Source organism: Podarcis bocagei (assembly GCF_964188305.1).
Source record: "Podarcis bocagei genome assembly, chromosome: 15".
In the NCBI taxonomy this organism is placed as follows: Eukaryota; Metazoa; Chordata; class Lepidosauria; order Squamata; family Lacertidae; genus Podarcis; species Podarcis bocagei.
This window is the reverse complement of record NC_138141.1, coordinates 41,777,587-41,793,949: the sequence shown is the minus strand read 5'-3', so window position 1 is coordinate 41,793,949 and position 16,363 is coordinate 41,777,587. Positions and strand designations below refer to the sequence as shown.

Sequence of the window (16,363 nt, the reverse complement as noted above, 5' to 3'; positions counted from 1 at the left end):
TCGTTCGAGGGGGATAGTAAGCAGGGCACCATGGCCTTTTGAACCGTATGTCTGTGTGTGTTATTGTTTTCATTTGTTACTAGGTTATGAACTTTTGTGTTTTTATATTGTAAGCTGCCCTGTGATCTTCAGATGAAGGGCAGTAATATCAGAACTGTTGCATTAGGACCCCTGTAAGGAACCACTTTTGGCTGGAGGATAGGATTTGAAAATAACCCAACCCTTTGCAGGCTGCATTGACAGGTGGGCAGGGCAGACCCCCCTGCCAGTCACCTGAAGTCAGGTGTAGGAAAAATAAATTAGCACAGGAACTGTTGGAAGTGTGCCTTTTGCATTTGACACCTTTCCTTGTCACTGTTTTTGGAAGGAGTCTGAGACACTCAGAAACTCCTAAATATCTTTAGTTCATTCCACAAGCTGCATTATAGGTAGCGAACCAAAGGTAAAACTGGGGCTGCAAAGAAAAATGGCTCTTTTTAAGCCATTACTTGTGTTTGTTTACTTAATAAATATACCCTTATTAAAACATAAGACATTTAAGAAGTTTAAAAGAAACAGTCTGTTGAAATTACATGTGTGGATAGGCTTGCTGGAACAAAATAGTTTTTAGCAGGCACAAAAAAATACATCAAGGTGCCTACCTAATAGCAATGGGCAGGGAGTTTCAAAGTGTAGGACCTATTTCTTGAAAGTGCAGAATGACTCTGATCTGGAACTTGTAGAAGTTCCATACTTTTATTTGGCACTGTTTGCAGCTGTGACTTTGCCTGTCCCATACCTGATGTTAGGTCAGTGTTTCCCAAACATAGGTCTCCAGCTGTTTTTGGACTACAGCTCGCATCATCCCTAGCTAGCAGAACCAGTGGTCAGGGTTGATGGGCATTGTAGTCCAAAAACAGCTGGAGACCCAAGTTTGGGAAACCCTGTGATAGGTGGTAGCTGGGTGTGGCTTGGCCCTGTGGCCAAATGGGATGGAGGGGCTTGGTGAGCCTAATTGGACCTATGGGCCAGTGATTCCCCTCTGCTACATTAGGAGCTGCGAATGTTACAGCAGAGACATGAAAAATGTTGGACTGAAGGGCTGTTTTATCTTTTATTTTGGCTTCCAGGTTTTGTTGGAAAAGGTTTTTATAAGATTCAATAAAGAATAGTTTTTTCTCCAGCATCTATTCAGTGATATTAGGACAAATCAGAAGGATCCCTTTGGAGCAGCACTAGTGTCAATGTGGTCAGCCAGCTGTGGAAACCTTGGAACACACAGTGCTGCAGCAGAGTCTGTGTATACTGCCTAAGACAGAGGCCTCATCTGCACTACACATTTAAAGCACCATCATACCTTTTTAAACATCCATGGCTTCCCCAAAGAAGCCTGGGAACTACAACTTGTTAAGGGTGCTGAGAGTTGTTAGGAGGCTCCAATTCCTCTCACAGAGCTACAGTTCACACCTTCTCTGAGATGAGGGATTGACTATTAAACCACTCTGCAAATGGTAGCTCTACAAGGTGTATTAGGGGTCTGATAGTGGTATGATTATGCTTTAAATGTATTGTGCAGATGGAGCTAGAAATTCATAACAAAGCAGTTGGGGAAGGGGAGGTCATACTGATTTTTCTGCTGACCAGCAGAGGAGTTTGCTAGCTTTGGGTTATAATAATGAGTTCAATTATAAATGTTAGCATTTCACTTCTTTTCTAATGTGCTGTTGTGTTCTAGTTTTGTTATAATGTGGGTAGCTGGCGGCACTGTTTTATTCTTACCATGTTTGTTGTGATTTGTTTTTTCTACAATGGCTAAATAATAGGGATTTTCTATTTTATATATTGCCATAGCAGATGAGATCTCAAGAACCACACTCGCTTCCAAACTATCTGCAAAGAAGCAGGCGTCTTTTCATGAAGCTGGAGATGATGATTTTATAGTAGATAGGAAAAGGATTCGTTCATTAGAAACAGACCAGCAGGTGGGTAAAGTTTGCTGCTAGCAAAATTAATTCAGGTTTCCATCAGTCCAGTTATGGATCAGCACGTCAATTAAAAATGTACAGATTAGTAGGACTAAACCACAACCCAAACCAGACTGTTGATTGCTCCCCCCCCATTTCTCCCACAGAAGGCTCATATTAGTTCAGCCTTGTATTTAAGCACTAGTCTGGTTGCTTGCAGTGACCAGGAATTGCATGCAGATGAATGAGCAGGTTTGCGGAGGATGGATGGAACATACAGGGTTCATCCAGACTTATGCTTGTCCCATTACTTTCCTCCAGGAAAACACAATCCTTTTGACACTTGCTCCAGTTCAGCGCTAAAGATTGGGTTTCCCCCAGCAAAGCAGTCGGGCAAACAGAAAACTGCTGAAAACTGTGTCCAAAAAGCATGGGATTAGCAGAAAACCACTTGAACCCATTCTTCCTAGTGGAAGTGTAGATGGGCGCTCAGAGATGGGCCCTCAGTTTCTCCTTTGTACCTTTCATAGAAATGAGGAGAGAAGCTGTTTCTTCTGTTCTCAGCATTTAAATTCAATTATATGTTCTCCCCCTGTCAGTGCCCAATGGACTAATAATTTGGTTTTTTAAAAATAGGATATTAACTTTTGGAAACTTATTTACAAGGCAGGATTAATTACAGGCATATCTTTAAATTAAAGTGCTTTATTTGAGGGCTGTCCGCTGATTTTTTAAAAAAGTGTTTGCGTTCATTTATCGTCTGCATTTTAATCAACTGACTAAATGTAAAGACAAATGCATATCACTGAAATATTCTGAGATACTGGAGAAACTGTGAGATAACTGGACATAAAATGAATGAAACCTGCTAGTCATTTTGGAAGGACAGGCCATCTTTATTATGTTTTGCATGCCTTGTTACAACACCAGAGCTAAAATGGTTTTAAAATGTTGTTCCGTTTGACTCGCAACAATTAGAATTTCTGTTAATCTAAAATTCAGTTGATGTAAAATTTAGTTTATATTTTTTTCCTCCAGATACTGCTGATCTACAACTCTCATTATCCCTGACTATTGTCCCTCTTTGCTGGGGGTGATGGGAGTTGTAGCTCAGCAACATTTGGAGGGCCACAGAAATTCCTTATCCCTGATTTTACTGGTTAAAGCATGCAGCCTTTCTATTCCCCGAACATCTTAAACTGTAGCTGTGTTAGAATGTAGGTTCATCATAGCTAGGACAGAGTTGGCAAAAAACTGGGGCACTTTGTGGGCACTTTCTTGAGGATGGAAAGGAACAGAGGCCGAAACTTATGGGGCAAGATGGATTTTCTTGCAGAGTAGATGACATTCCAGCCACTCAAAGGTTTTTCTACAAATACAGCCATCCATGCAACTACTAAGCATGATCACAGTTAAAGGACATGTTCCAGCCAGGCAAAAAGGACACAATAGCAGGGCTGGGGTGTGTTATGGTCTGGGAGAGGGGTGTGTGGCTTCAGCAGAGTCCCAAGGGCTAAATAGAGAAACCTGGAGTGTGCATTTGGCCCCTGTGCCCAAGTTCCCCACGTCTGCAATAGTTGGGTCCTAGCTCAGCAACTTAAGACCGAAATGGCAGAGACAATAGCAAACTAGACACGCCAGTAGTCTGACTCATGTCTTCCTCATTATGGAGTTTCAGTTACATTCTAGGGCGGATTCTTCTGATACAGGACCATGCTAACATCCAGCTGGCCTGGCCACTTTCCTAGGTGAACTCTTTGTCCTCTAGCAAATGCCTAGAATACTTTTCAGTGTCCATGACAGACCGGTTGTGGGGAAAGGAATCCCATCAATGTAGGAACTTTTGAAAAGCCGCTGGGTTAAAAGGAGACATTGTGCCTCCTACCTGAGTTTTATAGGCATGTTGGGTGTTCCTTACAGGCAAGGAAACGGCACCGGCTGTCCCAAGGAACCCAATTGGTTGACGCTCTGGAGGTTTACCGGCAGCAGAAAAATGGGGAATTGACTGTGTGCTCTGAAACATCGGCCCCTTTCTCTCTCAAAACAGTAAGTATGGTAGCTCTGGATTCAAGAAGCAAAGACCAATTATGTTGTTGCAGAAGAGTTGAGCATGGAAACCCAGGTGTTCTAGCTGGCCCACCTGTAGCTCCCTTTCCACCTGCTCCTGCTCCTTCTGGTGCTTTAACATTAAGAGGCTCTTACTCCAACAATGACCTTGGCAGGCTTGGTATTCAAGGCATCCCCTGCTTTAGAGTTTGCATCTCTCTCCTATGCTCTTTTATTTCAGTTTTTCTGGCCTCTGGGTGTTTATAGTATGTACAGTTTTGTTTTGAAGAAAGTATCCTTTTTCTTTCTAGCATTTCATAGTCGACATTTCTTCTTGTGGAGGTTATATAGTGGTGTATATCACCTGAATGTTATTTGATAACCGTTTTATGTTGAATGAATATAATGAGAGAGAATTGCCACTTTTCTATTGCCATGTTTCTTTCATACTCTGAACCACTTGCTGTTGTTGTTCACTTACCACAGTGTCGCCCAGCCTTCTAATAGTGGAAACACGGTTTGGCTCAAAAATAAAAGTGGATGGATCCTTTGCTCTTGTACCCCCAGGAGGTTTACTTTAAGAACATTCTCCCCCTAGAGCTGTGTCTGTCTCCCATGTTGCTGGCTTTCGAACATCAGTTGGACACCTTTTTATTTACCCAGGCTTTTGCAGTCTGATAATAGCTGCTCAGGAGTAAACTTTCTATCTGTTTTAATGATTTGTTATAATGTTTTTAGTTTGCTGTATTTTGATAGACACCCCCTTGAGCTCTTTTGAGGAAGGGAAATCTATAAATATTATTATTATTATTTTTAAAAAAGAGCAGTTATGAGTAAGTGATTGCCAACTCTGAAAAATGCTCAACCTCTTTCTGTGAATCAGTCTGTGTGTGCCTCCTACTTGGAAGAAGGCAATCCCAGTGCAGTGACTCATGCAGAGATACAATAGGCAGCCTTTTCTGATGTCAAGTAATTCTTAGGTGCACTGTATTGAGAGAGAAATTCAGTATTTCAGTTGCTCCTGCTGTAGAGATGGGAGGGAATAGCTTACCCCCTGAAAAGACTATTGGATAGATGTAGAGCAAAAATGCTGGTTCTGGCAAAGATGCAGTGGGCAGCCTATTTTGTCAGTGGGTAATAGACTCACAGAACCTCTCAGTTTTATTTATTTATGTATTGGGGCGCTTGAGGCATTCACTGTGGACAGTTCAGGATTTCCTGGCTTATTTTTGCCAGTTTTTTATGTTATGTCAAAACTCAGTTCACAGCACTTGTAAAATGCTGCCTCTGAACACATTCTTCATGCTGTCTCTTTTTTAAAAAGTATGTTTCAAAAAGGTGGCCCAGGGATTTTTGTACCCCAGGCATGTGGCTAGTTTGGTTCTTTGCCTGGGCTGGCTCGTTTTACGACTCCTCTTGAAGGGATGATAGGAACAGCTAAACAAGCGCATGGACTATTACTGACACGAGTAAGTACTTACTTTTTGTGTGTGCTGTGAGTTAATGACCTCAGCTGCCACAATGACTTAATAAGTTGGACAACTTGTATTGATTTTCATTGTTGCTGTTGTAAGTGTCTAACTGAAAATCAGTGACTGCACAATTAAGTTGCTTCTATAGTTAGCGTCCTTCTTTAGTGGAGTTGAGGGTTATGGGAAATCAATAGGGATTCCTTCAGCAAAATTGCTTCACAAGTAGTGACTTCAGATAAACCCTGTCCCTTTGGAATGTACAACAGCCCAGGCTCTCATCCAAGCTTTGAAGTGAAACAAAAAAATCAACTATTTCTTTAAAAAAAAACCCTCTTCTTGTTCAGACAAAATGGCAAACCATAGTTTACCTCACAGCAGAAAAGGAGGGAGGAAATCACCACATGTGAATAAAGGATGATGTGTACAAGTGCATATGTCACTGAGGCTTGGGTAAATCGCACCAAACCATGGAGAACGCTGAAGGCCCAACCCTTGTCTGCTGAGAATCTTGTCCAGGAGCCTCACTGGCTTCTACTAGGCATTAGCTGCACACAAAATACGTTTGGATATCCTACTAAACTGTGGTTTAAACAGACGTAAACAAGGCTAGCCTTCTCCAAGGTTTGCATTCTCTACACTCCCTCCTTCTCCAGCAAGTTTGGGCTGCGAGTTTTGCTTATAGTTTTTGGCCAATGGCAGCTTGCCAAAACTATTAACTATGGTTCCTTTAAATGTGCCAGCGTCAAAAACCACTATTTGAAGTTGGCTTGCTTGACAGCAGCCACAGCTAACGCGCAAACTACAGAAAAACGCAACTAACTGGTTAATGAAAAGTAATGTGAAAGTAGGGGCGAGCCCAATAAGAAGCTGGACTCATTCACACCCTGCTGACTGTAGTTCAGTGTCACATCTGCATGCAGTCAATTTTTCAAACATATATTCTCAGTCGTAAGGGCAAAAAAAAGTTTTTTAACCAGTCAGAGCTGAGATTCCCAGGAAGCTGAATTCTACAAGCTGTGGTTCAATGTTATGTTTGGACTACCTCAGATTCTTTGAAAGGTTGTCTCTACAGGTGCGGAACCCAAAACAATGAGTTGTTTTTGAAACTGTGAAGGCCAGTTCATGCATGTTTCTTTGTCTTTGACATGTGGGAATAAGCTGTTGCAGGTATGAAAGCACAGATAAAACCTCCATCTTGTGTCTGGTCCAGAAGATGCAGCTAATGCAGAATGCAGCAGCCAGACTGCTCACAGGACCAGGCTACTGGCAGCATGCCACTCTGTTGCCAGTGGTTACCAGTTTGCTACTGGACCAAGTTCAAAGTTCTTGTGTTACTTCACAAAGCCCTGAACAACTTGGGCCCAAAGCACCTTAAGGACCACTTGGTTTCTTATGCTCCACCTTGATTTCTGAGATCTTCTAATGGGACATTTTTGGTGGTCCTGTTGACTCCCACATGTCAACAGATATTTGTCAGAAGCCACCACTGCTCCTTATTAGATGCCTTCCTAGAAACACTACTATTCAGGCAGGCCTTTCAAACCAGAGATTCTTTATCCAACTAACTTTTACTGATGTGCGCATATATATATATATATATATATATATATATCATATGAAAACATGGTTTATAAATCTTTAAATAAATAATTGAAGGTATCTAGAATCCTAAAATCAGCTGGGGCATGTAATACTTTTCAGTGGAGACAGCTCAGGTGTTTGGCCGAGAGTCACCAAAACGTTGGTGACCAAATTACATGACTTGGGTGTGTAAATGCTGCCCGTGGCCTTGGATGTTATGGAAAGCAATGGAAGGGGCCTTTCTTTTACATTACTGTGTAATATTCATGCTCGTTTCAGTGGAATCTTGTAAGCTTTTAAAACCAGTTGGGGACGGGAGATCTTTTAAACAATTTTAAGTGATTTATTAATCAGAGCTCAAATAGCGTTCCAAGTTAAAGCCGTTTCTTTAAGTACTGAATAATTTTGAAATTCCATTAAATGCAAATGGGTCAGATTGTCTGCCAAGGTAACTCCATTGATTTTTTCCCCCTTCACTGAAAGCATGTCAGCAGAAAAATCTGGCCCTGTGAATCAATGTATGAACTTTTAATAATATATGACACACCTACTGAACTCTCACTTGCGTAAATCTGTTTTGTTTAATACAGTGTAGGTGTATTGATTGGAATGCAGAGCATTCTGGGAAGGCGGAATGAGTGGCTCCTGAACTGTCTGTCTGTCTGTCTGTCTGTCTATCTATCTATCTATCTATCTATCTATCTATCTATCCATCCATCTATCTAGATTGTTTCCTCCAATAAGTCACAGTGATGTAAAACAGCTATCTCCACTCCCCATTTTATCCTTGCAATAACCCTGTGAGGTAGGTTAGGCTAAGAGATAGCTCCTGGCCCAAATTCTTCCAGTGAGAGCTTCATGACTGAGTCAGAATTTGACCCCTGGTTCCCCCCGTCTTAGTCCAACACTATACAACACCTTGGCTCTTCTCTCTCCCTCCCTGGCTTCTTTAACCTTTAAAGTGCTAGTTTTATGCTTTAAAGCCTTAATTGATTAGGAACCAAGCTACTAAAGTCTGCTGCACCTATATCAGTCTTCCCGTTTTTTAAGATCATAAATGGAGGCCCATCTCACCTGCCTGCTGTGCCAGCAGTTAGATTGGTGGGCGCTAGGAGATTGGAGATGGCCTTATTTGTAGTAGCTCCATGTCTCTGGAATGCTTTAGCATCTGGGGTCTGGCAGCCCCATTATTACCAGCACATTCAAAAGGCTCTGAAGACATACCTGTTTTTCTTTGAGGAGTACTTGTTGGATTAATGTTTTTTGTTGTATCTTGTTACTGGATTTTAACATTTTTAGGCTTCCTCGTCTGTTGAGCATTGCTGGTTTTATTTATTGTTTTGTTGTGCTCTGATTTATCTTCTAAGCCTCTCTAAGATGACTTTTGCTCTTAAAGGTGACTTTAAAATATTTGCAGGGAATCATTTTTTTAAAACTGTAAAGTGGTTCAGTCCATTCTACCACCTCACTGCACTGCATGGGTGGGTATGTGTGTACATGTACACACACAGATGGAATACCAACCATTCCCATTGTAGCTTTACTAGACAAATGGTTGCTATTCAACCAGATTTACTCAGAATTAGATCCATTAAAATTACTGTACCTAACATTCATCCTCATTAATTTCAGTGGATTTAAAATTTATATTGCGCTCATCACTAACAAAAGAAAAGTTTTTTTGCTAAAAAGAAGAGGATCTATACCTGTTTTAGTGCACAATAATTTTTTATTAGTGTACAGAAAAGCTTTGTAGAATTTAAAATCTGCCAAACTCTGTGGTATTTCATTGTCAAGAACTCTGGAGCCCAGCAGGGGGCACTGTTGGTTTTCAGATGCAAACGCTTAAAAAGAACCTGAACAACATCAAACTTCAGGTTCTCTTCTGAATTACAACAGAAATCCATGATTGCTGAACCAACTACAGATTTCTCTCTCTCTTTATATATATATAGAGAAGAGAGAGAGAGACAATAAACCACAACTTAGTGATATTTATGTATGCAGCACTTATCCTGTTAAAATGAGCTTGTGGATTATAGAGCAAGAGTAAAGGAAAATTGCCACCTGTGGCAGAAAGCGGTTTCTGCTTTGAAGTGGAAGTTTTATTAGGGCAGTTTCCATTCATGAACCTGACTGTAAGAATTTATTAGGTAAATTGAACTTTTGAAATTGTAGAGGGGCTGGACTTGTGTGTGGCTGTGCTTTTTGGATCATTCAGAACTCTTATTTTTAAAAATTGGTGTGAAGAAGAATGGGCCTCTTATCTATTTGATTTGATTTTTTACCTGCCCTCCCCTATGAAGTCAGAGGGTGGGTTTGAACAATATGATACATAATATCATACACTAAAAAAACAACTAAAACAGTTTATGCAAGCAGTTCCCAAAATGCCCTCCTCACACGACATGAAAATTGCTGAGGGGGAGCCTTGGCAGCCCAGTTCATGATTTTTCTGCCAGTTGTTGCAATTGTGCTCGATGCTGTATGATTTTTTTAAAAAATTACATTACATTTCTTCTTTTTATATATTGTATTTTTTATTGATTTCTAATTCTAATGTAATAAAATACAGTACATTTGGGTTTTTTTAGTTTACAATATCCGTGGTTTATGCAATTATAAAAATAAAACAATTCCAGACAAAAGCAGCAATAATATAGGTCAGGGGTGGCCAACTCCCAAGAGACTGCGATCTACACACAGAGTTAAAAACTGGCAGAGATCTACCCCCTTTTTAGGGGTTCAGGTCAAAGTTGTTGAGTTTTTTTAGGGAGAAGGGAGGCACCATTTTTATGGGCTGCAGGCTAAAATGTCGAGCTTTTTTTAGTGGAGCTAAAGCTGTTGAGCTTCTGGGGGGAGCAGTGATCTACCGCAGACATCCAGTGATCTACTAGTAGATCATGATCTACTTGATCTACCTGTTGGACGTGCCTGATATAGGTTAAATGAAACAGAAGAGATGCGTCCCACAAAAATACCTGAACTTATGCACCAAGGCCAGGATAAATAGGTGTATCTTCTGCTTCTGGCAAAATGTTGGTGCTAGACACACTTTGGTAGGGAAGGAGTTCCACAGTTTTTAGGGGCTGCCACAGAGAAAGTGCTCTCTTGGCATCTGAACTCTCTTGTTCTGACTCACAGAGAAGTACAGTCATACCTGGGGTTGCGAGTACTGCAGGTTGTGCGTTTTCGGGTTATGGACCGCGCTGAACCCGGAAATACCGGAACACTAAATGTCGTCAGGCGCGTGCGCAGTCGTGGCGCTGCAGGTTGCAAACGTGCCTCCTGCATGGATCACGTTTGCAAACTGAGGTATGACTGTATAAATAAGGGTTGGAGGAGTGTGGGGGTGCCTGCTTTGCAAACCTTATAATTGTGTGATTAGTGTCCCTCTCCAGTTTGGTGAACACCTTGCTCTGTTACACATGTACCATATCTTCCTGTAAAATGTCAGAATTTGAGGCCACTGTCTTCCTTTGCAGATTCTGTATTGTGAACCTTATATGTCCAAAATATGCGCATAATAAGCTAGTCGCGTTGTCTGCTCAAAATGTGAAAGTTCACAAGACTCAGGTTTCAAAATCTGTTTAAAGTGACTCTTGAACTAATGAAAAAGTTAATTATAATCCAGTTCTTAATCATCTTTTTAGATAAAGGGCTTGATTATTTCAGGTTGGTACTACAGAGCCAGAAGAGGAAAAAAACTGACTGCACTTAATTAGGTGGATAGATTTTTGATAATGAAACTCGGCACCAAACCATATTAAATCTGTAGGGTAGGCAGGGCCTAAAGCTTGATCCTTCAAAACTATTTCAGTGCCTTAAAGCCCAAAAGTTGGTTTTCATTTTTAAAAATTAATTTTGTAAAAGACAGGGCTACAAATCATAAATAACCAACAGATGAGAGGTAGGTAAAAATAAATAACTTATAAAACTAAGTTCGACATTTAATCTGCTTATTTTGTCTTTCTTAACAAGTTTCATAGTGTACAGCACAGAGTTACCAAGAGACTGGTCACTGATCTCCAATGTCCAGTCCTAGCAGCAAAAAAAAATGGTGGGTGCATACCTTGCTAGTGTATTTAGGGCCTCTGTGTCTAATTTATTTATATTCTTAATAAAACAATACCAGACTGGATTAAAGGTGCCTCTTTTAATATCCCTATGTCTGGAGCCTTGGCGAGCCACCGCTAGTCGGTTTAGATAATACTGAGATAGATGGACCAACGGTCTGACTCAGTATAAGGCAGTTTCATGTGTCTCCCGATCATGGACTTCAGATACTACAAGTGTGAAGTCTACCCACTGCTACTCTAAACCAGGGCTGGGCAGAAGGTAGCTCTCTGAATGATTGGCAGTAGATCACCAAGGATTCCCAACTCCCACTGGTTTAAAATTAGCAATAACCTCAGCTCCACCTCAAAATTAGGGGTGTTGCTGGGGCAGGAGGTATCAGGAGTCGGTCTTTTGTGAAAGGGCTGAGAGCTCAGTTTTTCAGACACTGAAAACAAATTCATGGGCTGGAATACACTTGAAGGTGCCTTGCTTAAAGCACATGCCTAGCTTGCTTACTAAGCCCTATTTTGTACTTGGCTCTAATGTGTAGACCTTGGGAGTTCTAGGAAAAAACAAGGTAGCTCTTACAAGCTTGAAGTGTGCTCACCCCTGCTCTACACGACTAATATTTGCGATTGAGAAGTTCTTTGTAAGGAATGCTTCACACTATTAGGGCAGAATTCAGCTGGTGTGATATTGGGTACTCACATCCCTCGGAAGTGCAGGAAGGGAACATTGCAGGCATGGAGAAAGAAAAGGAGGTGGTCTGAATAATCCCTGTACCCCTAAATTTTCTGTTCATAAAATGGGTAATGTGTTGGCAATCACATGCATCATGCAGGCATGCTTGTCAGGCAGCTGTGGGTGTGTCCTGTGACTGACCGTATCATGAATTTCTTTTGTAATGTGTGAAACTGCCCTGCCCTTAGTCACAACATTTACTTTATTTTTGTATGTTGACTCATGTTCTCATGTACTTAACTTGAAGACAATATCCTGAGGGCATTCCAAAGCTGCTGGGCTCTTCCTAAAATGGGAGAATAGAATGGAATGACAAAAAGAAAAGAAAAGAGTAAATAAGCATTTCACATTTATTCCCTCCCTCACTGCTTCAATAAAATGTAGGAAAAATCTGAAGCTGAGTCAGACCATTGGTTCATCTAACTCAGCCTTATTTAGACTGACTGACAGGGGTGCTCCAAGATTTCAGACAAGGTCTTTCCCCAGCTCTACCTGGAGATGCCTGGGACCTCCTGCATGAAAAACAGAGGCCCTGCCACGGAACTATGACCCTTCACCCTCGAGTCCAGCATTGTCTACACCAGGTTAATGGAAGATAATGGACTACATGTCCCGCAATGTCTGGAGGTGTTGCAGGTTTCCCAACCCTGGTCTATGCTACCTGGCATTGCCTTCAGATAGGAGTATTTCCCAGCTTGATCTGGAGAGTGCCAGGGACTGAACCTGGGGCCTTGCACGTGCAGCAAGTGTTCTACTGCTCACAGCAGGGACAGGGAACCTGATACCCCCAAGATGATGTTCGGTTTCAACTTCCATCAACCCCAGCAAGTGTGGCCAATTGGTGATGGATGATTGGAGTGCAGTCCAACAGCACACAACGCCAGAGCTTTCCCCTCCCTGATTTATGGTATTCACTCAGACACTGCACCAAGTGACATAGTGCAATTTCTTTCTAGACATTTTGAGGGATTCCCCCCCCCCCCTTAACATCTTTCAGCGACCTGCTCACCTCATTCTGCCCTTTCTGTTGAAATGAGCTTCTGGCAGTGACTCTACAGTGTGGTTTGCAGCTCAGGGAAAGGAGACAAAAGCAAGAGCCATGATAAAGGTAGCCTGGGTAAATTTTTGCTCTTATTACCTTTTGATCATGCACAGTGGGTGAGCATTGTGCCTGCTTTGGTGTTCACTGACAATATGCCCTTTTAACGGATGTTTTTCTTTCCCTTCTGCTAACAACACATTACAGAAGCAAGGCCCTTGCATAGAGCCCTTTGAATATACATATGTGTTGGTTTTGGAGATCCTACTTAGTCCTTAACCCAGAGGGCATGTATTTCCAATGGAACAATTAAAGCATATTTGTTCAGTTGAAAGAAACCATAGGTTGCGTAAGGGGGGGGGGAATGGAGTGGGGGAATCTTTTTGAAAAGAATTGCATTTATATTTAACAGTAAAAGGGCACTGAGCTTTTTGTTTGGGCCTGACCTTTTATCTTAAAAGGGTGCTTTTTGTTTTTTTGTTTTCTTTTTAAAAAAGGGAGAGACCTTTGTGTGTAACTGATGACTGGCAGCTTAGTAAAAGCAAGACTTCAAACACAATTGGTGTAGTTCAGTAAACACAGCTCAGCTGCACATCTTTATATATTTAAACTATGGCAGCCCTGCAGATGAAAGCAAAATAAGTTGCTTGCCGACATTTCACCCTGTGCTGTCTCACTTACCCACATACACTTGTGTTAGTTGTTTGCAGCACATCCATGGAAAATAAAGAACTAGTATGCCTGATCACTTAGAGATGTTTTTAATTGCTGCAGGTGAACAGGTAAAAATGCCTGTTAAGAGGCTTGAACTGTGGTCCTTTGTACCAGGGCTTTTTCACTGTTCTGTTCTTATTGGAGTGCACTCTGTTGCATTTGAGGTCAATCCTGAGAATCTACCTGTCTTTTGGAGGTCATGTATTGATGCTGTGGGAAATTATTAAGCCCTAGAACTCTGTGGATCATCCCTTATGTGTTTTCCTCACCTACCTCCCCCCCCCTCCCCGCTGTTGTTCCAGGACTTCAGGAGCTCCTATAAATCTGTTCTGAGTAAAATAGCGTCTTAGTTTGTGGGGTACCTGTGCACTTCCTATTGATTATTTGATTTCTTTTCCCTTTATTGACTGTCATGCCAACTTTGGTCATTTAATTAGACCCTGCCTTGTCTTCCTGTTCCAGAGAGTGGGTTGGTTTTTTTGTTTGGGGTTGCTGCTGTTGGGTTTTTGTATCTGTATTTTAGATCTTATGATTTATGTGGGAATTGTTCAGCTTGGTTGTGTGTTTTTTGATGTTTTATTTATTGTTTATGACTTCTTTTTATGTTGCAGTTGTGTGTGTTTTTTCATGTCCTAAGCCGCCTTGAACATGATTTGAACTTTGGAAAGGCATCACGCAAATAAAATTATGTCTTTATGTATGTATGAAAATTTAACATATTTATTGAATTTACACCCCAACCTTCATCCCTAAGGAGCTCAGGGAGATAAACAGATACACAGTCTTAAAACAAAGGGGAAGCATTTTAAAAACAGTTAAAGCATTCTAAAAGCAATTACAAATAAAAACATCTAAAAGCAGTTTCAGTTGAAAATATTATAAAAGAAATTACAGTTTAAAGCATTATTTCATCCAGTGATAACAGGATCACCTGGAATAGCAATTAAATGTCTGGGTGAACAGGAATGTTTCCAAACTCCTCTTGAAAGTTGACACTGATGGAGACACGTGCACCACACACTGAAAAAGCTCTGGTAGGCCAGCACAACTGGGGGCAAGGCCATTTGCATCAGTTGCCTCAAAACTATGGAATGATGTCTACTTAGAGGTAGACAATTTGTCTTTTCTGGCTCTTTACAGGTGATTTCAAAGTGCATTCATTTGAGCTTTGTCACTGCTGGGGAGTCTTCAGGGGTGCCTCCCCCCCCCCCCGAGGAACACTTTGTTAGCTCTTTAATTTTGTGTTTTGTTTTAACTTATATTTTTGTACACTTCCTTGAGCCTTGGAAAGGCAGCACAGGCCCATTGAATAAAGAAATAAATGTGATTTCTTCTTTATTTCCAGTGACTTTATTATCGGTGACCAGTCTGTAGTAGCCTTTAGTTTTTGCCCTTCATAGTCCTTTTTGCATTTTCCATAGAAATATTATTTTATATTTTGCTGTGTAATGGGCCTCTGAGCAGAAACTGAGTTATATAGCATAAGATGATGGTGATTAACTTCTATACCACTTACATACCAAAATGGCTCCTATGAGGTTTCCCAGTATGAAAGCCATACGCAATTAAGATACACAATGAAACAGTTACATCAAATATCTACAATTAAAATCTACAACAAAATAAGCCCATTAGAATGCGTAGCAATTAAAACAGTTAAAAGAGCAAGTAAAATAATTAGTTCAGAGTGTTTGTACTAGTGGGAATGCTTGCATAAACAATTGTGTCTTAAAGAGGTGGTGGGATGTGAATACTGATCGGGCGTCTCATGTTTCATCACTGGTGCCACCACTGAAAAAACCCACCACTGTGTTACCACAAGCCAGTCATCATCAAGCTGTGGCAGTACATAAGAACATAAGGCCAGTCTAGTCCAGCACCTATTCTCAGAGCGGCCAAACAGATGCTTATAGGAAGCCTGAAAGGCAACAATCCTTTCCCCTCTTGTGAGTTCCTGCTCCTGGTATTCAGAGGTACACTGCCTCTGATAGTGAAAGTAGAACAGCCTTTGTTGCTAGCATCCACTGATAGCCTATTCCTATATGGAGCTGTGTGGTCTCCTCTTAAAACCATCCATATTGGTGGCCATCACTACCTCTTTGGGAGTGAATTTCAGAGTTTAACTACCGGTATGTGCTTTGTTCAGGATTACTTTTCTTTTGTCTGTACTGAATCGTCCAACGTTCAATTTAATTTGAAGTCCTTGGATTCTAGTATTATTGGAGAGATAGAAAAAACTTCTCAGTCTACTTTCACCACACTATGCATAATTTTATATACCTCTAGCTCGCACATGGGACCCTTCCCCAACTTGATGTTGGTGTTGGACTCCCATCTCTCATCAGTGTCCCTCAAAAATTGTCTATCTGGTGGTTTGACTCATTCCTTATATGCAATCACTGGAAGGTAAAGCTTCCATTGTTGCAGAAGCATTGGGTCTGCTGAAGCACAGACTCTCGTTGGTTTTTAAATTTTTTATTTAATTTTATTGAGATCATGGGGCGGCTGCGTTAAGGAATCCCTACTTACACTCAGGCAAGAAAGTAAACAGTAAATGGAGAGTAGTGTAACAAACACTTGGAGTATCAAGAAACAGCTGTGAAAAGGATCTGTCTTAATGTGCTAGCCCATTGCAGTTTAACATATTGCTTACAACCTCCACAATGGGGTCCGAGTGACTTCGGTTACACATTCCAGGAGACTGGCAGTCTGTTACAATCAGAGCGTGGGCTCTCAAGCCGGGCTAGCTTACGGAGGATGGGATGAAG

General features: G+C 41.2%; 1 protein-coding gene and 1 long non-coding RNA gene across 18 annotated transcripts in view; one reads left to right on the top strand and one right to left on the bottom strand.

Annotated features, from left to right (window-relative positions):
• The window catches only part of BRIP1 (BRCA1 interacting DNA helicase 1), a 216,385-nt gene that overhangs the window by 6,852 nt on the left and 193,170 nt on the right, over nt 1-16,363 (top strand). For all 17 annotated transcript variants that reach the window (XR_014002468.1, XR_014002469.1, XR_014002470.1 and 14 more), the window contains exons 5-6: nt 1,831-1,961; nt 3,864-3,989. Coding sequence is in view for 14 of the 17 variants with exons in the window: in XM_081171959.1 (XP_081028085.1) it covers nt 1,831-1,961; nt 3,864-3,989 (257 nt within the window). In the remaining 3 variants the exon portion in view is untranslated. The remainder of the gene's footprint in view (nt 1-1,830; nt 1,962-3,863; nt 3,990-16,363) is intronic.
• The window catches only part of LOC308574419, a 198,239-nt gene that overhangs the window by 155,804 nt on the left and 26,072 nt on the right, over nt 1-16,363 (bottom strand). The gene's annotated exons all lie outside the window — the stretch shown is intronic.